Consider the following 19,484-nt stretch of genomic DNA (forward strand, 5'->3'; position numbering starts at 1 on the left):
TCAATCGTATTAGCTTTACATGTCTATTCAATTCACAATGCCCTGTTAGTAGCACTTTAGAAAAACACCCGGTATAGAAGCTATTTCGTACCTACGTCATTCATTATAGGAGATAGACTTTAAAGGCTTCTGAATGGTGAAAGACCTATAACAGGTTTATAGAAATTGCTGAATTAAAATGTATGTCAGATTGCAAACTACTGAATGGTATTTTCTTAAATTTTAAAGCAGTTACAAAATGGTACATAATGCTCCCACAAAGTTTATATTTTATTTAACGCGTCGATTGTCACTTGTAGAGTAGCCATTTTCAACCTAAATAGAAAAATTTTTAGATTGGGAAGTAGTTTCGAAAAATATAATAATATGCCGGGAATTCCATTTAAAATAACAAAGATCCTACCACTTTTAGTATGAAGCGGCAACACTGTAATGCTGAAAATAATCTATACAGATGGAGCAGGTGCCTTTATGCAAAAATGCAAATTTTCAAAAAAATCCCATCATAGTTCTCCATAAACGTCTAACGTGCCATACGCGTAAATCACCCTACCGGGTGCGTCTCAAAAGTGGCTCACCCCTATAACTATTTTTTTTTTCAGATAAAAAAAACGAGATTTGGTATGTTAGTATATGACATAAATTAGGATTGATTGAGGTATTCAATTATTTTTGGTCACTTCCTGTTTCACCGGAAATGACTACAACTTTTGATTTTTAAATGGCACCTTCCTTATTTTTTTACTTTATTCGATAGAAAATGACATTCTGAATAGAATGACATATCATATGTCAACTTCTGACATTCTCGCTCAATAAAAAATCGTATTTTAAAATTCAATCTAGAGTGCCATGGCTATGTTAAAAACACTAATCCTTAATCAAGGAGCCTTGGAAAAATAGATTTGATTGTCTATTGTTTTAGTCTCTTGTTCTGGCCAGTTAGAAAATGTTCAAATCGTATTTTCAATCATATCACAATTTTTTCAAATGGAACGGGAGTGGCTCATTAGCATTTTTGGAAAAAGCATTTTTTTACAAATAATTTGATACCACATATTTCGAGTCAACTTTTCGTTACAAACCGCAAGTTATAACTTCAAATAAACCATCTTACAACCATATGCGAAAATGTCAAAAGTTGACATATGATATGTTATTCTATTCAGAGTGTTATTTTCTATCGAATAAAGTAAAAAAATACCGAGAGTGCCATTTAAACAGCAAAAGTTGTAGTTTGGTTTGTAAAACAATTGAATACGTCAATCAATCGACAATGTCATATACTTACTAACATACCAAATCTCGTTTTTTTAACTGAAAAAATAAAAAATTTATAGGGGTGAGCCACTTTTGAGACGCACCCGGTATACCATCGGGAGAATTTAAAAAAAATATTTTAAATAAAAAAAAACTATTTTCACTCAGGCGATATTTATTTTGAATTCAAGACAGAAAAATTGAAATAAACACAAACTGTACAAGAACAAAGTATAAACACTTAAGAACATAATTTTTAATATCTTCGTTTTTTTAACGGTATACTGTCTAAATCTCTACTCCTGACCCATAAATCTTGGTCTGTTCGATCTGTTCCATAGTCCCTTGAACGGTTGTTATCACCGTAACTGTTATTATTCATTTCGTAAAACGATCCAAAAGATTTGATATCAGTTTGCTGATCACCTGAAAGTGTATCTAAAATTTATATAAAATATAAAGGTTTGTTCAAAATCATCAAAAATACACCAAGTTTTTTAATATCAAAAAATAATGCCAAATTAATAATTTACTAGATCGATACGATGTGAAACTCTCTAAATCGCTAGTATTCTCTCTTGTAGAAGATGTGGGCACATCGAAATCTCGATGATTGTCCAAAATCTTCGTTAGATCTTGCGCCTTCAAAAACAAGCTTTCCTCTTCCTGCATCAGGTTGCGCTGTTCTTTTTGGCGATTCAATTTGTTTTTCACTTCTTCTTGGGCGTGACGTAAAAACGCCTCCGTTCTCAATTTTTCTTCCTTAAAACATTTGTTTTTTATTAATAGGTTCATATATTGTTAATTAAAGACAATCATTTTTATCAAACTAGTAATGCCTACACGATGCCTATGGAGATTTATTTAAGCATGATTGGCAATCGACAATTTTGTCTAGTCTAATAAATATACTGTCACCTTTTTAGTAAGAAGAATAATAATTAAATTCTGTTGCATTTTATCTTAATAATTGCAGTTTTACTCCAGACAATTTATTGTAGCCACCACAACGAAAGCAGTGACAAACAATCTTGAGTATACATTTCCGTCACAGTTTGTCTAGTACAGCCCCTCCATGAGTACCCATCATTGCAGATTCCGCGATAGTTGTAAGTATGTGTTCAGTGTAAAGCTTAAAATCTCAAAATTGGCGGAATAAATTAATGGTTTCAATTATACTGTATACTTTTTAGTTTACGATCATTCACAATGTGAAAAAAAAATTAAAATTAACAGAATATTCTAGGAACCTCTTGCGATAGTCTCATGTATCCATAGACACAGCCTAATGAAGCAGTTTGTAGGTGGAGTATGCAAACCATACGTATACTCAAACTATAAACAGTATAAATGGAAGCAGATATTTACTTAATTATCAATTATTAGGCCCCAGTAATTGTCAATGGCATTTTCTATTTAGAAAATTAAATCAAGGGGTAATTTTCTTTACTTAAAATATCGAATAATTATTATTTTTTATATATTTTAAGACAGAATTTGTTTATTTTAGCTTTTACGTTATTTTTTAATGCTTTAATTATTTATTTTTACTGAATAAACATTTTTAATTACAACCAATGCACAGCATAACTTGTATTCCAGCTCTTTTACCGATGATGAGCAGTGCCGTCTTTAGTACTATATCGGGCGCCACGGGCGTGAGGCAGCGAAGGGGCCCCTCGGATCTTGGAGGACTTACAATATCACGACATTTTGTCGCAGTATTTCTCTGGAACGGTCGCGAATGTAACGCAGCACATATGTGGAACCGGTATTTCTCTCCATCAGTTTGTCATCACAAGTTACCATTAAATACATGCTAACATTCCGTCGGGGATTTCCAGATCTAATACTGCATGGCCCGTGATATATAACATGGTATACATACATAACCGCGGTATATCTAACATTAACCATTTTTGAGAAAAAAATATTTAAAATTTTTGGACAAAAAAAACTACCTGTAAAAAAATTTGTACAGCCTAAAAGTCAAATTTAGTGATTATCACAGCGACTGTGACATAAAGAAAAGACATGTGGCTATCTATTTCAAAAATTAAATTGTTCAAATGTCATATAATAATGGCGGTAGTTGTCATGGAATTGAACGATTAAAAAATTATCATAAATATTGTTTTTCAAATGGAAACCCACTTTTTTATTTCACTAGTGAAAAGGTTTTTCAATTCATTACGTTTTAACTATACATATTCCTATACCTAAAATAAATCGTTTTTAAGTTATTTAAGATTTACTTTGAAAACGTAAATTTTTCTTGATTTAATCGAGCTTCCTTTGACATTAAGTGTCAAACAGTCAGACAATTTATTTCCATCTGTCAGAAAACGAATTATTTGAATTTCCTATATTATAAATACAGCTGCTTAAAAGTTTAAAAAGTGTATTTATATAAATATATCTCGTATTTTCGCGTGATATCTAATAGTTGATATTTTAATAATATACCGTATGATCGAAAAAAAAACAGCGTAAAGTTGGCTTGGAAATGATCGATAATAAATACTGTCATAGGTTACTGGTTAAAATCATGAAAAATATACGCTTTAAAGCTAAATCTTAAATAGCTTAAAAAGGACATATTTTTGGTACAGAAACATGTATAGTCAAAAAGTTACAAATTTTAAAAACGAAAGTAACGAAAACCTTTTCACAAGTGAAATAAAAGAAGTGAATTTCCATTTGAAAAAAATGATTTATGATAATTTTTTAATCGCTCAATTCCATGATAGCTGCTGCCATTATTATGTGACATTGGGACATCTTCTCTTTATGGTACAGTGGCTGTGGCAATCACTAAATTTGACGTTTAGGCTATATACATATTTTTGACAGGCAGTTATTTTCCTCCAAAAATGATAAATATTTTGTTTTCTCAAAAACGGTTAACGTTAGATATAGAGTGTTTAATATCAAAATTCAATAAAATTTTACAGAGAATTTAAATATGTAATAAAAAATTGGGACACCCATTTAAAATAAGAAAGTTGCTGTCAACTTCCGGTACTTCCGGAAGTGCCGCCATATTGAAAATATTTTTAATCGATAGATCTCGTTGCGAAACAACGATATGCAAAAAATCTCGGATATAGATATTGTAGTTCTCTAGAAACTTCTAATGCAGGCTTAGCCTGGGACACTCTGTATAAATATTTGAATTTTGTCAACCATTATACATACGTCATTCAATTTTTACAAAATGTGTATTAGAAGTATATCATTATCTGAACAGACCGCGGGCCACATTTAGCTTCGCCGCCCCGGGCCCCCGACAGGCTTAATCCGCCACTGATAATGAGATCCATGTATTCATGCATGGTAGACAGACAAAGAGCCCTAGGGTGGGATCCTTGACAGTTCTGTTGACACACTTGAATTTGATTCTTGAATAATTGTTATAACATATCTATTTTTATTAGAATTATACAGGGTCCGGCAATAGTGCGTCGGGCATCTGTAACTCCTAAAATAGAAAAATTGGGAATTTTGTTTAAGTGGAAACCTAAAGTATGTACGAGGATGTATTTCAGGAAAATATTTTAACTTCTATAGTAATAAGTCTAACTATAGGATGGCTCAAAAAAGTGTGAGTGGATCGGGATGATTTTTTTTAAATGGAACACCCTGTAGATTATTGCATTTTGGCTTCCTTTCAGATCACTTTACATTATCCTAAGATATGAGTAAATGCATTTCGATTAGCAGAGATATTAATAAATAAATAAAAAAAAATATATATTTTTCAACCTTCCTTAAAAAAATTATTACAAATACAAAAACTGTCCTGAAATCAAAAACTATATTAGGTATTTACTTTAGATGGTCTATACTTATATATACCTATATAATCAAAAACCCTTCTAAAGGTGTAAGGTATACTAAATTAAATAAATTCACTTAATTGCTACACTATACACAAATTGTTTCCATTTATTTTTTTCGCTTGCTCGACTTTTGGCTTCTGTTAATGTTAGTCCTCTATCCTGCACTATCTTGTCTATTGTGTCATTTCATGTTTTAGTTGGTCTTCCCTTGGTCTCTTTCCATGCATTTTAGCTTCCCACACGCCTTTTACTGGTATGTCGTTGTTCATTCTGATCAAATGTCCATACCACCTAAGCTGACATTGCTCAATTTTATTCAGGATCGAATCTACTTTGGTCTATACTTACTTTGCTATAAATTTGGTAATCTTAAATCATACAGGGTGTTCAAAATTCTACGCCAAACTTTCTCAAATATAAAGTAATTTTTCTTTGTTTTTTAAATGGAACACCCTGTATATTGTTTTTTTATTAGATGAAGAGTTAAAAAATGAACATTTTTTGTATTCTTTTTGTATTCTTTTTTAAAAGTATTTCAAAATTTTTAATAGTTTCGCAGATACACGCAGTATTATTTCATATGGCTCCTTCAACGGTAAAATACGAGAGAAAAATTATTGGGTAGCTTTGATAAAAATTTACTGTAGAAAATGCCATATGAAATATAAAACCGCGAATAAGTATCTGCGAAACCGTTAAAAATTTTGAAATACTCTAAATACAAAAAATGTTGTTTTTTTAATTCTCCATCTATTGAAAAAATAATATACAGGGTGTTCCATTTAAAAAAAAAGAAACATTATTTTATATTTTACAAAGTTAGGCATAGAATTTTGAACATCCTGTATGATTTACGATTATTATATTTATAGAAAAGTTAAGTGCCGACCATCTAAAGTAAATACCTAATATAGTTTTGATTTCACGACTGTTCTTGTATTTTTAATAAAATTTTTAAGAAAGGCTGAAAAATATACATTTTTTATTCATTTATTAATATATCTGAAACTATCATAATAAATTTAATCATATCTTAAGATTATGTAAAGTGATCTGAAAGGAAGCCAAAAATGCAATAATATACAGTGTATTCCATTTAAAAAAAATCAATCCCCATCCACTCACACTTTTTTGAGCCACCCTATAGAAGTTAAAATATTTTCCTGAAATACATCCTCCTAAAATTCCTAAGTTTTTTATTCTAGAAGCTACAGATGCCCGACGCACTATTGCCGGGCCCTGGACCCTGTATATTTTTATAAACATTTTAATAACTACCAACACAAGGTAAAATCAAACAAAAAATTATTGAGTCTACCCTACATCATATTTTTACACGTTTTGAATAAACTTAGAACGGCACTGATCACTGATAAATCGGAATTTAAGTTGGTCATTTTAGGAGCCCGTCGCGTTCGATCTAAAATTTTTGATATGCCCCTTCCTTAATCTTTTTATTCAAAGAATTAGCTTATAAAACAAGAAACTTTTAACTTATAACTACAATTTCTCTTCACCGATGATAATAATCAAAGGCGAAAATGACATTATTTGCAAATTTTGAAGTATAATTAATGGAAAAAGTTAAAGGTGTGTTAACTTTATCTACTAATTGAAAAGTACTACCACTAATTTTGACGTTCTGAATGAGTATATTGAAATTCGAGGAACCAACTTCTACGCTAATTGAAACCATTAATTTATTAAACTCATTTCGAAGCTTACTTGAATATTACAAAATTAAAAAACAAAATAAAAATACCTTGGCTAGTCGTTCTTTGGCCTCCCACTCCCACTTTTGACGCTCCTTGTCCCTTTCCCTAATGCGCAGCTGCTCGCGCAGCACATCTGTCTCGTGCTCGTACCGCGCGTACTCCATCTGCGCCTCAAGTTTTGAACATTCCAACCGGAACTCGACTTTTAGAGCCTCCTCCTTTTGCCGATGGAGCTCGTAGATGGCTTTCCATTTAGTACCGTACTCGTGTTCGAAAGAACCTTCTTCAGCCAGGTGAGGTCCGACAGATCGATCCTTGAAAGGTTATCCAAGGTCTTTATTAGTCAGAAAAATAGTTTGAACAGTCTCTAGGATAATTTATGTTGGGAGCAATTGAATAAGGTTAATTTAATAGTACTATTGCATTATGAGTAGGGAAGTGTACTGTCGAATATGAATCTCGTTAAGTTAATGAAAACATTCCTTCGAGGTCTGTACACTATTTTATTTCAGGCAACGGCCTAGCTACGTTGAAACATTAGCGACAGTTAAGCGACGTAAGGCGATACTGGTGGATGGACGGGTGACCGGTTCGAAACTCTGTATCGTGCTGTTGTCCAAGGGAAAAGTGTAAAATCTATTGATACACACTGCTCATTCACGCCGGTTCGAGGTTGGATGAGATCGGATATCTCGTGAGTAAGAGTTGATTTAGACACTTGCAAAGTCGGTAGGCTATTGACCATGATATGGCCGAGGACCGAGGTTCGAATTCCGCGTAAACAAAGTAGGCCCCGTCCAGATTAGCCCTGGCAGCAAAAAGGAGACGTTAACTGAAATCTTTACTTTACTTTACTATTTTATTTACAACCACACCTGTAATGAAAAAGTAGGTACAATATTTTAGTTTGAAAATAAACTAAAACTGTAGTAAAAATGCCAATTTTTTTTTGGCTTGCTAACCTTTCAAAATAAGTAACATCATGTGTGACATCTTAACAGTTGTTATTGCGCGTTTACATGGAAATTGTAAATGGCAAACTATATTCGATAGCAATTAAACTTTTAGCTACGTAATCGAGGGCGCGATTTTTAAATTCATTGTTGCCAACCATGGACATATTCGGTGCCGGACTGACTAACTGGAATTTAAATTTCCCGCTGGGGATTCAGGTGGTAGCTCTGCTGTAAAAAATGTCAAGTTGCCACATTTATTTATTTATTTCCTGACATTGTCATTCGTTTTGACACTTTAATTTTGTATTACGAGTTTTTGGTTTAAATGAATTGTGTTGTGAGTTGTGACACTTAAAAATGTTTACTAACAGACCTTGGAGTCGAACATTGTTCTTTTTAGAACATCTTTTAGTGCTAAATGTACAAGATAGCTTTATAGCCGTAAAAAACTCATTGCAACTTTATTACAATATTTTGAACGGGAAAGCGGTAGTAATGGCCCTTTATGTCCCTTAAATGCTGTTAAGGAGGTGAGTCTTGTTGATGCAAATATACAATAACTGTTTATATAATTTATAATTAACTTATTTTTGTTTCCTAACATATTTTGATTAAAAGAAAATATGTAAAAGTGGACAACGCTGTGCCGGTCAAGCTTAATCACGTGACTAAAAGTTTATTTGATATGAACTATATATCTCTTTTTGCATAGTTAAACATAACAAATGTTTCATTGATTATAATGCCGATATTTTAAATACCTCTCCACGCACATATTTTTGAAAAAAAATCCTGTTTTCTGATTAGCCAAAACAGATGCGCCACCCTGCGGACATTTTTCATGCAGAACTTGAATGTAATTTCCAGCCATTTCTTACGTGAGACTATAACGGTGGGAGGGTTAACTAAATTTCACGTGGGGGAGAGAGGGGGTTTCGGCAAACATCACGTAAATTTTTTCAGGCATAAAATAGTATAAAAATATGAGAAGATATAAATTGTTATCATCTAGTATTTGTATGCATTGTAAGTCTAGTATAGAGTATAGATATGAGAAATCAGATTATTTTAAGTAAAACATGTTTCTAGAATAATTATACACAAATATGTTACGGTTAAAGTCTGATGACCGGTTAATGTCGACATTAACAGGTTAATGTTTGGGTTTGGTTATGTTTTTGGTCGTTTTGTTGTGTGCAATTCTCGAGATTAACCGGGTAATGTCGACATTAACCGGACATCGGACCTTAACCGTAACATATGTATACCATGCTGGCAACTGTTACTCTTGGGTCGGTATTTACATGTGTGGAAGTAAATCGCATAGGGATCTTATTAAGTCGGAGTGAGAGAAATGCGACGGAGTGCTGTTGCGGCGTTGCCGGTACGCCTTTCCCTATCAAACAAAGTAAAATCACGATCGTAAACCGCATATTTTTAAAAGACTTTTTTTCGAAAAGATAACTAAATAAAATCATTAGAATGTTTCTGAGCATCTGAAATGGAACTATAGGGATATCTTTAGGTTATCATTTTTTTTATAACGAGAAAACGTCAGTAATCGCTATAATTTAATATTCAACTTTTTGACACATAACACATTATAACTCAAGAAACACTTTAGATATTGAAACTTTTTTTATTTTGAAGATAGGATCTTTTACAATATGTTTACATAAGAAAAATTGGATAAGGTTGTTTTTATCCATTCAAAAATTGTAAACAACCCATCTATTTACTTTTAGGGCATAGCAATTTTCAGCAGTCGTGTTTTATTGATAAGGATTTTCACTTACTGCCTACGAAGAAAATACAGCAGAAATATTACGAAAGTTTTTGAAAAAAATACAATCAATTATTTCTAATAGATTTCGAGATATCGCTTTTTGAATTCAGAGTTCTCTACCAAAAATGCAAGTGTTTCTAGCTTGCACTTAAAAATTTTCAAGCTATAGGGAAAATTACAACGACTCGTTAATAAATAAACAAATAAAGTATCACGAGACGTAATTAAATCGTAAAGCTGAACGCATGATGTATGCCTTTCCCTAGAACTTTAAGTACTGACAGAGGTACTGATTGGGTCGACCGGTCAACTGCGACAAATCTGCTATATCCCCTTCCACGTCTCTTAGCAATGTGCAGAACTTCTCGATTTATTTCATACGTTTGGCAACGTGTTTACTGTTCTCTCTTTGTTCAGTACGTTATAAAAGCACAGTACTCTTCTTACATACGGAAATCTCGACCCAAGACTAAAGTTTGCCAGCCGTTAGTATAATTTATAGACGCCTCCTTATCATTCTTTTTTTTTGAAAATTATACAATAAGTACTTTCTGAGATACAGCCAGCATCCATTCTTAGTGGGTCACCCGGTACTTATTTACCCGTTAAACTACCATTATAATGAAGTTTTCAATCCAATTTTTTGTCTATTTTTAACAATATATTTCATAAATTGATGTCAATTTAGTATAAAAATAGACATAATCGAAACTACCGAATCGAACTGCCGAACTGAATCGAAACGACTTTTTCTCGGTTATTTAATTAATTATTTAGGTACTTATTTTTTACTTTTTTTACTATAATTTAAATTTTTACTATAACCGAATATTCCTGCAATGCTAAACAATAAAATCATTACATTAACATACATTATAGAAAATATCACCAACAAATTCAGTCTAAAATGTGACAAAAAATTAAGAAAGTTTTCGTCATAAAAATTCTGTAGTATATTCATAAATTTCTTATAACAAAGACGAAGAAAAAAATATGTAAGCCAATTATTTCCGTATTGGAAACGCCAAGGTCTCGATATTTGAATTGTAAATTAATTTAGCATTAATTATAATCTTGTATCCTCAATATTTTAACTTGCATTGCACTCACACCAGATAATCCAGATAATATAAAAGTATATTATATATGCAGAATTTTATGCTAAAAAAATGGGGGATGCAATTTAAAAAACTTAAAAAACTTTATCATAACTTTTTTTTTGTGACACCCTGTATACAAAAAAAAATAATTTTAGGATATGCATCATTATAAACCATGCAACATCTCTATAAAACTGTTTTCGTATCTTCGACAACAATAACGATCGACGCTTTTAAATGGAAACACCCTTTTCTATAGGAGATAGACAAAAACTAATATCGGTGTTTGAAGCTCAATTTTTGTCAAAAACATGATGGTGAAAACCACATATCGATATCTGTTACCGTTTCGGAGTTACGGGGTGTTTTTCAAAAATATTCATTTTTAACAAATCGCTGTAACTTTTTTGCTATGGAAAATTTTGTATTTTTATGAAAACATTTCCAAAGCACCTTTTTGCGTAGAATTTAATGGTTTAAGTATAATTTTTTTAAAATTAATAATTTAAGAATTATCAATAGAAAATTTGATTGTTTATATGGGACACCCTGTATATTTTTAATTTATTGAAAATAATTTAAAATTACCTTTCCAAAAATAGAACACACTTGATATTTTGCTCGATTCGTCTTCGAGATATAGAGTATATAAAAATTCGCCCGCTCTAAATAAGTAGGCTTTGAACGGCACCGGCTGTAATGCAAAAAAATTCTAGCTGTGAGCATCAATTAAAACGAAAATAATATTTGCTATGAGAGATGCAGAATTTTATAACAATTTAAAATATATTTAACCAACATCAACACATTTAAACTATATCTAATAACAATAAAAATAAATAGCAAACCAAGACATGAGATTTTGCTAAAGGCGTTCGACATAATATATCGACCGTCTTCTGTTATGGACAGACGGGGTAGTTTTTGAACATTTCTCGCGGAATTCATTAACTCAGTGGGGGTGAATTCCCTCTCATAACTGCTAATTCTTAATGCTAATTTAAAGTATTTGTAATTCTTGTCTAGATTATACGGAAGAATAAGGAACCTTTATTCTTCCGCAGATATATCCATAGGATTAGATCCATGGGCACTAAGTCAGGCGGCCTCGACGGCCAACGGCTGAGATCTTGGTTAGCTATTCAACTATTCTTGAAATTGGCTGCAAAAATTTGCTGATAATTTCAGCGTTCAGAGGCCGTGCGTCATCTTACTGGAAAAATATGTTTTCGAGTTCCATTAAGGGCATGTCATCAATAAGGGGTCTAAAGCCTACTAGTTAAAAGTGGCGAACTTTTAAAAATTCTGTATTTCAAAGGGGATTATAACAAAATATCAAGTGTGCTATATTTTTGGAAAGGTAATTTTAAATTCTTTTCAGTTAATTAAAAATATAGAGGGTGTCCTCAATAAAAAATCAATTTTTCTGTTGATAACTCTTAAATTATTAATTTTAAAAAAATTATTCTTAAACCATTAAATTCTACGTAAAAAGATGCTTTGGAAATGTTTTCATAGAAATACAAAATTTTCCATAGCAAAAAAGTTACAGCGATTTATTAAAAATGCAAAAATGCAAATTTTTGAAAAACACCCCGTAACTCCGAAACGGTAACACATATTGATGTGCGGTTTTCACCATCACGTTTTTGTTGAAAATTGAGCTCCAGACACCGATATTAGTTTTCGTCTATCTCCTATAGAAAAGGGTGTTTCCATTTAAAAGCGTCGAATTTGACCTACCCTGTACATAGAGTGGTGATTTTTCTAGAAAATTATACTGATAAAGTTGCCACATAAGGTAGGACATCACTTATTTTATTGTGAAACTTATCACACATGATAAAATTGTTAAATTATCCTTTTAACTAGAACAGTGATAAAAATCCACTCAAATAAATTTAGAAGTGATTAGACTTGTATTTCATTGAACAATCAATATCAAATAGGTACTTTGGACATAGATTCCTCTCCTTTTCAAATTATTGTTATTTTTAAAATTGTAATTTTTCGTCAAATTGTACAATTTTACTCATACAAAATGTTGTTTTTCGTTGTTTTTATAAATAACAAACTTCCGACCTACCTAACATTTTAACGCACCTAATTTATTCAAAAATGACGTATCAATACCAAAAATATACTTAGCATAAGCTCAGATGCATAAATTAACTTGTCCTTATTAATAAAACATCCATTTATAGTGTCATCCAGCAAAATTGAGAAAAAATGCAAATTAGCTTAGTAGTATGTCGTTCAAATTATTGGTCAAAGTAGGACACAGAAGTTTGACGGTCATCTCACAAACGATAAAGATGTTTTTAGGTGAATATAATTAGAAAAAAAAAGAAATATTAAGTGAAAATAATATTTTACTATAAAAAATAGTCTGTATCATAAATTCAATAAAATATTTGGATATTTAGTGAGAGATGTTGTGCAGTTAAAAAAATAGTCTGGCTAAACTGTGAGAATGGGTAATAGGTCTGGCACGTGAAAAATTGGATAAAAATTATTGAAGCCATTGCTCTTATTTTCGCAGTCCCAAAAATTTGTCAGATGATAGTTTATATTATAATTACAGCTGCAAATACAGGATGAGTTTTTAAATAAGTGCAAATATTTTCAGGGGTGGTATATTTCGACCCCATAAACACGTCTATGAGGTAATTTTCCTGTATATTTTTCGAAAACTTTTTAGAAGTGCCTGTTCATCGCAAATTTTCCGACGGTATAATTTCTTATAATCTCCGACATTACCATAATTACGGCTTTACTCTATGGTTACGGCTATAAAAGAGATGAAAATACAGAAAAAATCCGGTGGCTCTCAAAATTTTCTCAAAAAAATATTTTTTTTTTAATTTTTAAAATTAAATAACTGGGTTATTTTGGACCTATCTGAAAAATGGTAAAGATAAAATATGTTTCTTTTATCGAGATCTACCAGCCCTGAAAATATTTGCACTTTTTAAGACTCACCCTTTATAGTCTGGCTCATGTGGAACATCCCGAAAGTCTTGCCAGACTAGTACAACGCTCGTCAGGCGCGCTAAATTCTGCATGTTCAATTACATACAGGGTGACAATTTGAAAACGGGCAGTATTTAATATTACCTCTACCGATGATAGTATGAAAATTTGGCGAGAGAGAGAGAGTCATTTTATCAAGGGGGGACAATTTTTTGAGGCATTTGTTGTCGTCAACCTCAACCCCAGGGCATTTCCTACCTTGGCCTTTTAAATGGTAACTCCTATTTTTTTTATTTTTGTGTTCCTAATAAAATTCTCAAAAAAATAATGCAGTTTATGTAGAATTCTATAAGAAACACAAAAAATGGTAAAAGAAATAAGAGTTGCCATTTAAAAATTTAGGGGTAGGTGCCCTGGGGGTCAAGGGGTTGAAAGTAACACGACATCAAATGCCTCAAAAATTGTCCCCCTTGATATGTAAATTGACCTGTTTCGCCAAATGTTCATACTATCATCAATATTGTTCGTTTTCAAATTATCACCCTTATTATCATATAGGTACAGGTGATCGTTGTGATCTCTACATGTTTTTACTTTTCATAATTTATGGCAAGAAAAGTATTGGCTTAGGATAAAATTTAACTATGATCAAAAACACTTTTCTCAACGTTTTGACTTTTGACCCCGGGAATTGAAGAAACAAGGTTTTAGACCATCCGTCTGTCATCAAAAAACTTCAATTCACTAATAACCTATCAGAGATATAAGAAAGTTGTATTAATATAAATGTCAAATATCATACCTTCAAGCATGGGAAAATAAGGGTTATGCATTTGAAAAATCTGTCAAATTTTTGAATCCGCAAATTTTCAGCCAGACTGACTTTCTTCCACTTCGAATATGCTAGACTATTATTTCCATTAATAAAATGATTCACTCTAATAAATGTCAAATATTTATGACTGGAAAAATAAGTGGTCTTTTTTATTTTATTTAGTAAACCCATCCGAAAATTTTAGCCATATTCACAAATTGACATTTAATGTCACCATCCGAAGAAACTATTATACAGGGTGAGTTTCCTACGATGTTCTCTATGGGTATCTCGGAAACTACTGGAGATAGAGAGTCGGTTAAATGGGGAAAGAATTGCAGTTTTATGGGGTCATAAATATGCGCCTTTCAGATTTTGGAAAAGGTTCATGGCTTACTAGATATTTCGAAAAAAACAAATTTCGGCTATTTTAAAAACTGTCTCTAATTCCATTATAAGTTATTTTAGACAAAACGTTTTCAGATAAAAGTTGTAGATAATCACATCCTTCAAGAGATCGTGTCCTCCGCTTTTTTCTAAAGCCTGTCATTTTTGACATATGATACAAACTTGTGTTTTTTTAAATGGAAACCATAGTTGACCATGACTTCATAAAAAGCGCGGTTTTTAAGCTTTTTAGTGATATAAGCTATATCTTTTCTTCGAAAAATTACTGGGTTATAGCCAATTCATAGCATTTTTAAACAATTTCACTTAGTTAGCCATGGAAACAAGTTCAATCGCAGTTGCTCTCAGAAATGTGAAGCTGTCACATCCAAACTTTCTAAATTAAAATAAACAAAAATTGTAAATATGAATTTTTCAAATGAAAAAAAGCGCGTAGATACTCGCGCATCAATCCAACATGACTTTCATTATGACACACTACCCCCCACTCCACCATAATGAAAGAAATGTTAAAAATTATTTATATCATAATTATGCAAACGCAGGGATAGGAAGAGGTGGACTAATTGAATGGGCCTCCTCGATCAACTGACCTATCCATTTTAGAATTTTTTATGCGGTATGGTTAACAATATGGTTTACAAAATAACTAATGAATTAAGAGAGGCACTCGAAGTGGCGGTACGAGAAAAGTTTAATTAAGTCCTTCTGTGAGAATAGGTAGTAATTCAGTTTTAAAAAGATGCAACTCAAATCAATGGCGGATTTTTTGAACATTTTCTAAAATAACTTAAAGTGTATGTAGTGATATTATTTTTTTAAACTTTACGAGTAGTTTGTGTAATGAAAATTGTAAAGAACCGTTTAGTAATATATTCTGACTTTTTATAAGTTATAAATCATAACAGAATAAAAATACTATGCAATCTATGTGAAATTAGTCAAGAAAGATAAGAATTGTCTTTAACTAAATTTAACTTTCCTAACATGTCTTGAAAACCGTTCTCTAAAAAACGTAACATTCACCGGTCAACGTATCCTCGAAAATGTATGGTCAAGAAAAGTTGAACCAATAATCCTACACGCTTTTCTTCATTTGAAAAATTCATATTTACAATTTTTGTTTATTTTAATTTACAAAGTTTGGATGTGACAGCTTTACATTTATGAGAACAAAGACGATTAAACTTGTTTCCATGGCTAACTAAGTGAAATTGTTTAAAAATGATAAGAATTGGCTATAACTCAGTAATTTTTCGAAGAAAACATATTATAGCTTATATCCCTGAAAAGCTTAAGAAATGGCGCTTTTTATGAAGTCATGGCCAACTATGGTTTCCATTTAAAAAAACATATGTTTGTGTCATATGTCAAAAATTACAGGCTTTAGAAAAAAACGGAGGACACAATCTCATTAAGAATGTGATTATCTACAACTTTTATCCGAAAACTTTTTGTCTAAAATAGCTTATAATGGAATTAGTGACAATTTTTAAAATAGCCGAAATTTGTTTTTTTCCAAATATCTAGTAAGCTATGAATTTTTTCAAAAATCCGAAAGGCGCATATTTATGACCCCACAAAACTGCAATTCTTTCCCCATTTAACCGACTCTCTATCTCCAGTAGTTTCCGAGATACCCATAGAGAACATCGTAGGAAACTCACCCTGTATGTATATTCACCCACTGGGAAAATAAGTACAAAAAAATGTCACTGCATCCTGGACTATTTTGAACTTCTCAGGGATATAAAACAACAGTAATTCTGAAAGACTCATTACAGTCATTACTCGTTACTCAAATACATAAATAAAAATATACCGTATGATCGAATAAAAACGGCGTCAGCGATGGCTATGAAATGAAGATCGCTGTCATTTTATATGTAAATTTATATGGGAAATGTCATCGATCGTCATTTCCAAGCCAACTGGTCGCCGTTTTTATTCGATCATACGGTACTATAAACTATATCATAAAAAAACCAATTTTTTAATTTTCTTATAATCTTCCATTACTAATAACTATAATGGTTCATAATTACATAGTGTACAATATACATTAAGATATTGTTTGTAACACTTTTGATGAGTATCAGAAAAGACGTATTGAATCAAAACTATAGTTTACCGTTTTTGGATGTCTCCTGTCGAAAAAGAAGATCAATAAAAACCAACAATAAAAACACCTCGCTTTCTTATTTGCAGTATACAATTGTGTCCCAACATATTTTTGTATATATTTGTGATTAGATTTAGATTGTAGTTACAACTCAACAAAAAACTCGACAAAAAATTCATGTTTACATGTCTTACCTGACAAAAATCCCAATGTTTATTACTAAAATGTTTATCTAACAACCCTATGTTCTGATCAACGAATTGGTAAGGTTCAGCAATAACGGGTTTCAATGAGGCAGTCAAATAGTAACATCGGTCCAAACAACGCTGTACAGCTAAGTATGCAGAATTTTTTCGAACAAAATCTAATACAAAAAAATGTATCAAAACGAAAAGGTTATTAAGATCTCGACTTACATACCTATTAAACCTTCTCCAGTAGATTTCCCTCTTTCATCCACCAAAACTATGGCCTTTTCGATCTCACCAAAAACAGAAAAGGCAACAAACAGCAATTCGTTGGTGACAGCAGGGCTAAGGTTCTTCACTTTGATTGTATGACAACAAGAGGCAAATTTGACTTTCAAGACCCTAGATTTAACAAGCATTCCGTCAAGTTGTTGTTGAGCCTTTTCGGCATTCGAATGATAATCGAACTTGACAAATGCAAAGCTCTTCTCCGCGTTGACATAAATGTCAGTAATTTCAACATTGGGATCCAATAAACCCTTTATATCCTCTTCGTTTATTTCTTTACCGATATTTCCGATGAAAAGTCGGTTTCTTCCGGAAAATTTCTTTTCAGATAAGTTCAAAGCGGGTAACTCTAATGTAGGAGACCTGGACAAATTAGCTATTTTTTCCTCTATCTTGTCCACGCCGAAATTTCCGTGATATTCCCCAAGATATCCGCTGGAATTATTGGACTCTATTTCGTCGTTTTGATTCTTGTCCCTGTCCCTATACTTGCGCCCAAATCTTTTTCGGGGGTAATATTTTTTGTTCTCGCTCGAACTCTCCACATCTTCATTTTTATCAACTTCTGCATTAGGCGTTTGGTCAATTTGTTCCATCGTTACTTTTTCAGTCAAAAATATTAAAAATCTTCCCCAATTGTCAATATTTACAAATATTGTCACGGTATTGTTATGCCAACAAATACGACAGTCAGTTGTTTTTGAAAAATGTGACAGATAAGTGTGATTATTTAACGAAATACCTAGTTTTTCGTTATTAGGTGCAATTACAAATTGGTAACGGAGCATAATATCAGATTTTTTAATAAGAACAATTCAAGGCAACCTACATATTCCTACATATTTCTAATTTACGTTTTCTATATAGAACAACATTCCAACAATAACATACCTACCAAACCAAACCTACCTATAGATGCCTATTTCATATAAGCAAAAATAAATAAAAACTGTTTGCTGTAGGTACAGCAAACAGTTTTGGTTTTATCTACGAATTAGATACAAATCAAACTTTTATTGATAAGTCCAATTACTATTCAATAAAATAGATCTGATTTGAAATATTTATGACCAGTATTTGCATATTTTTGTAACACAAAAACTTAAAATTATTAAATATTTCTACCACCCTTGCGTAGGTGGAAGAGTTGAGAATATGTGTCACTCAATTCAGATAAATATACAAAAACAAACTTACTTGGCTATGAAAAGGAAGACAAACACCACACACACCACCAAAAGGAGTACCCACAATAAATTATAAAGTTCATCTGATAAAGTTTTTTCCAACATGATTCTTGTTCTTTATTGTACCACGAGAAACATCGCCAATATCCACGTTTGGACAACTACCGACCGAATAGTACCACAAGAAAACCCGCACTATTTCAAACAAGTACCGATTTTATCCATAATAAGCAAAACAATCCGACAAAACAAGGACGTTTGACAACTAGACCTGTGAAAGATATCCCCTCTACAAATATTTTCAGCTGATATTGACAGCAGCTTTGTTGGAAGGCAACCAGATATACTTCAGAGAATTGAAATAAGTAAATAACAAATAAAACAAATAATGGCATTCCGTGGCATCTGCCGGTGAAAGGAGAAACACAGTTAATAAATATGGGACAATAAAAAAGAATTCTATTACTATGTATTCCCCCATACACTAAAATTTTAAAGATTTAATAAAAGTAGACAAGTTGATTTAGTTGATTTTAATAATTTCTTTTAGAATTTATTTGTAAAAAATACACTGGTTTATTAAAAAATATGGTGGTATAATAAATGTGCATTCTGATGTATTTAGAAAATGACCAGAATAACGGTAAAAATATATAAGTATATACATATATGTATAAGTTATAAAAAAATAAATTATAGGGCTTATTAAAATGTTTATTTTAGTAGTTTATTTTATACAGGGTGTTTCAAAAAACATTTGTCATCTCTCGGCGGGAGATTCCTCACGTAAAAATAAGATTTATTTTTCATATCAACATAGATCCGATTCTGCTTTTGTTTCGTAG

At 31.7% G+C, this 19,484-nt stretch overlaps 2 protein-coding genes across 3 annotated transcripts in view; both read right to left on the reverse strand.

Moving 5' to 3' along the window:
• Positions 1–18,932, reverse strand: part of LOC115881181 (cell growth regulator with RING finger domain protein 1-like) — an 82,891-nt gene extending 63,959 nt beyond the window's left edge. The window contains exon 1 of the mRNA XM_030898576.1: positions 18,650–18,932. Within this exon, the coding sequence (XP_030754436.1) occupies positions 18,650–18,744 (95 nt within the window). The 5' untranslated portion in view covers positions 18,745–18,932. The remainder of the gene's footprint in view (positions 1–18,649) is intronic.
• Positions 1,418–18,138, reverse strand: LOC115881180 (hrp65 protein-like). Of its 2 annotated transcripts, none has more exons than XM_030898575.1 (5): positions 17,397–18,138; positions 17,171–17,340; positions 6,865–7,131; positions 1,794–2,022; positions 1,418–1,686 (listed from the first exon to the last, which is right to left on the reverse strand). In XM_030898575.1, exons 1-5 carry the CDS (start codon positions 18,046–18,048, stop codon positions 1,517–1,519), a joined length of 1,488 nt encoding a protein of 495 aa, XP_030754435.1. In that variant the 5' UTR covers positions 18,049–18,138; the 3' UTR covers positions 1,418–1,516. The 2 variants fall into 2 exon arrangements, with proteins under 2 accessions (XP_030754435.1, XP_030754434.1); XM_030898574.1 differs by having other exon boundaries at positions 1,418–1,698.
• Positions 18,933–19,484: the final 552 nt, after the last annotated feature.

This window comes from Sitophilus oryzae, unplaced genomic scaffold (genome assembly GCF_002938485.1).
Source record: "Sitophilus oryzae breed Bouriz unplaced genomic scaffold, Soryzae_2.0 scaffold_1701_pilon_pilon, whole genome shotgun sequence".
NCBI classification, from domain to species: domain Eukaryota; kingdom Metazoa; phylum Arthropoda; class Insecta; order Coleoptera; family Curculionidae; genus Sitophilus; species Sitophilus oryzae.

What these genes read in the sequence shown, in the direction of transcription:
- LOC115881180 (XM_030898574.1), bottom strand. Translation starts at nt 18,048, where the DNA reads ATGGAACAAATTGACCAAACGCCTAATGCAGAAGTTGATAAAAATGAA. An exon ending in TACTGGAGAAGGTTTAATAG is followed by an intron (nt 17,341 to 17,396) that starts GTATGTAAGTCG and finishes TTTTTGTATTAG; the next exon opens with ATTTTGTTCGAAAAAATTCT. An exon ending in CCAAAGAACGACTAGCCAAG is followed by an intron (nt 2,023 to 6,864) that starts GTATTTTTATTT and finishes AAATGTTTTAAG; the next exon opens with GAAGAAAAATTGAGAACGGA.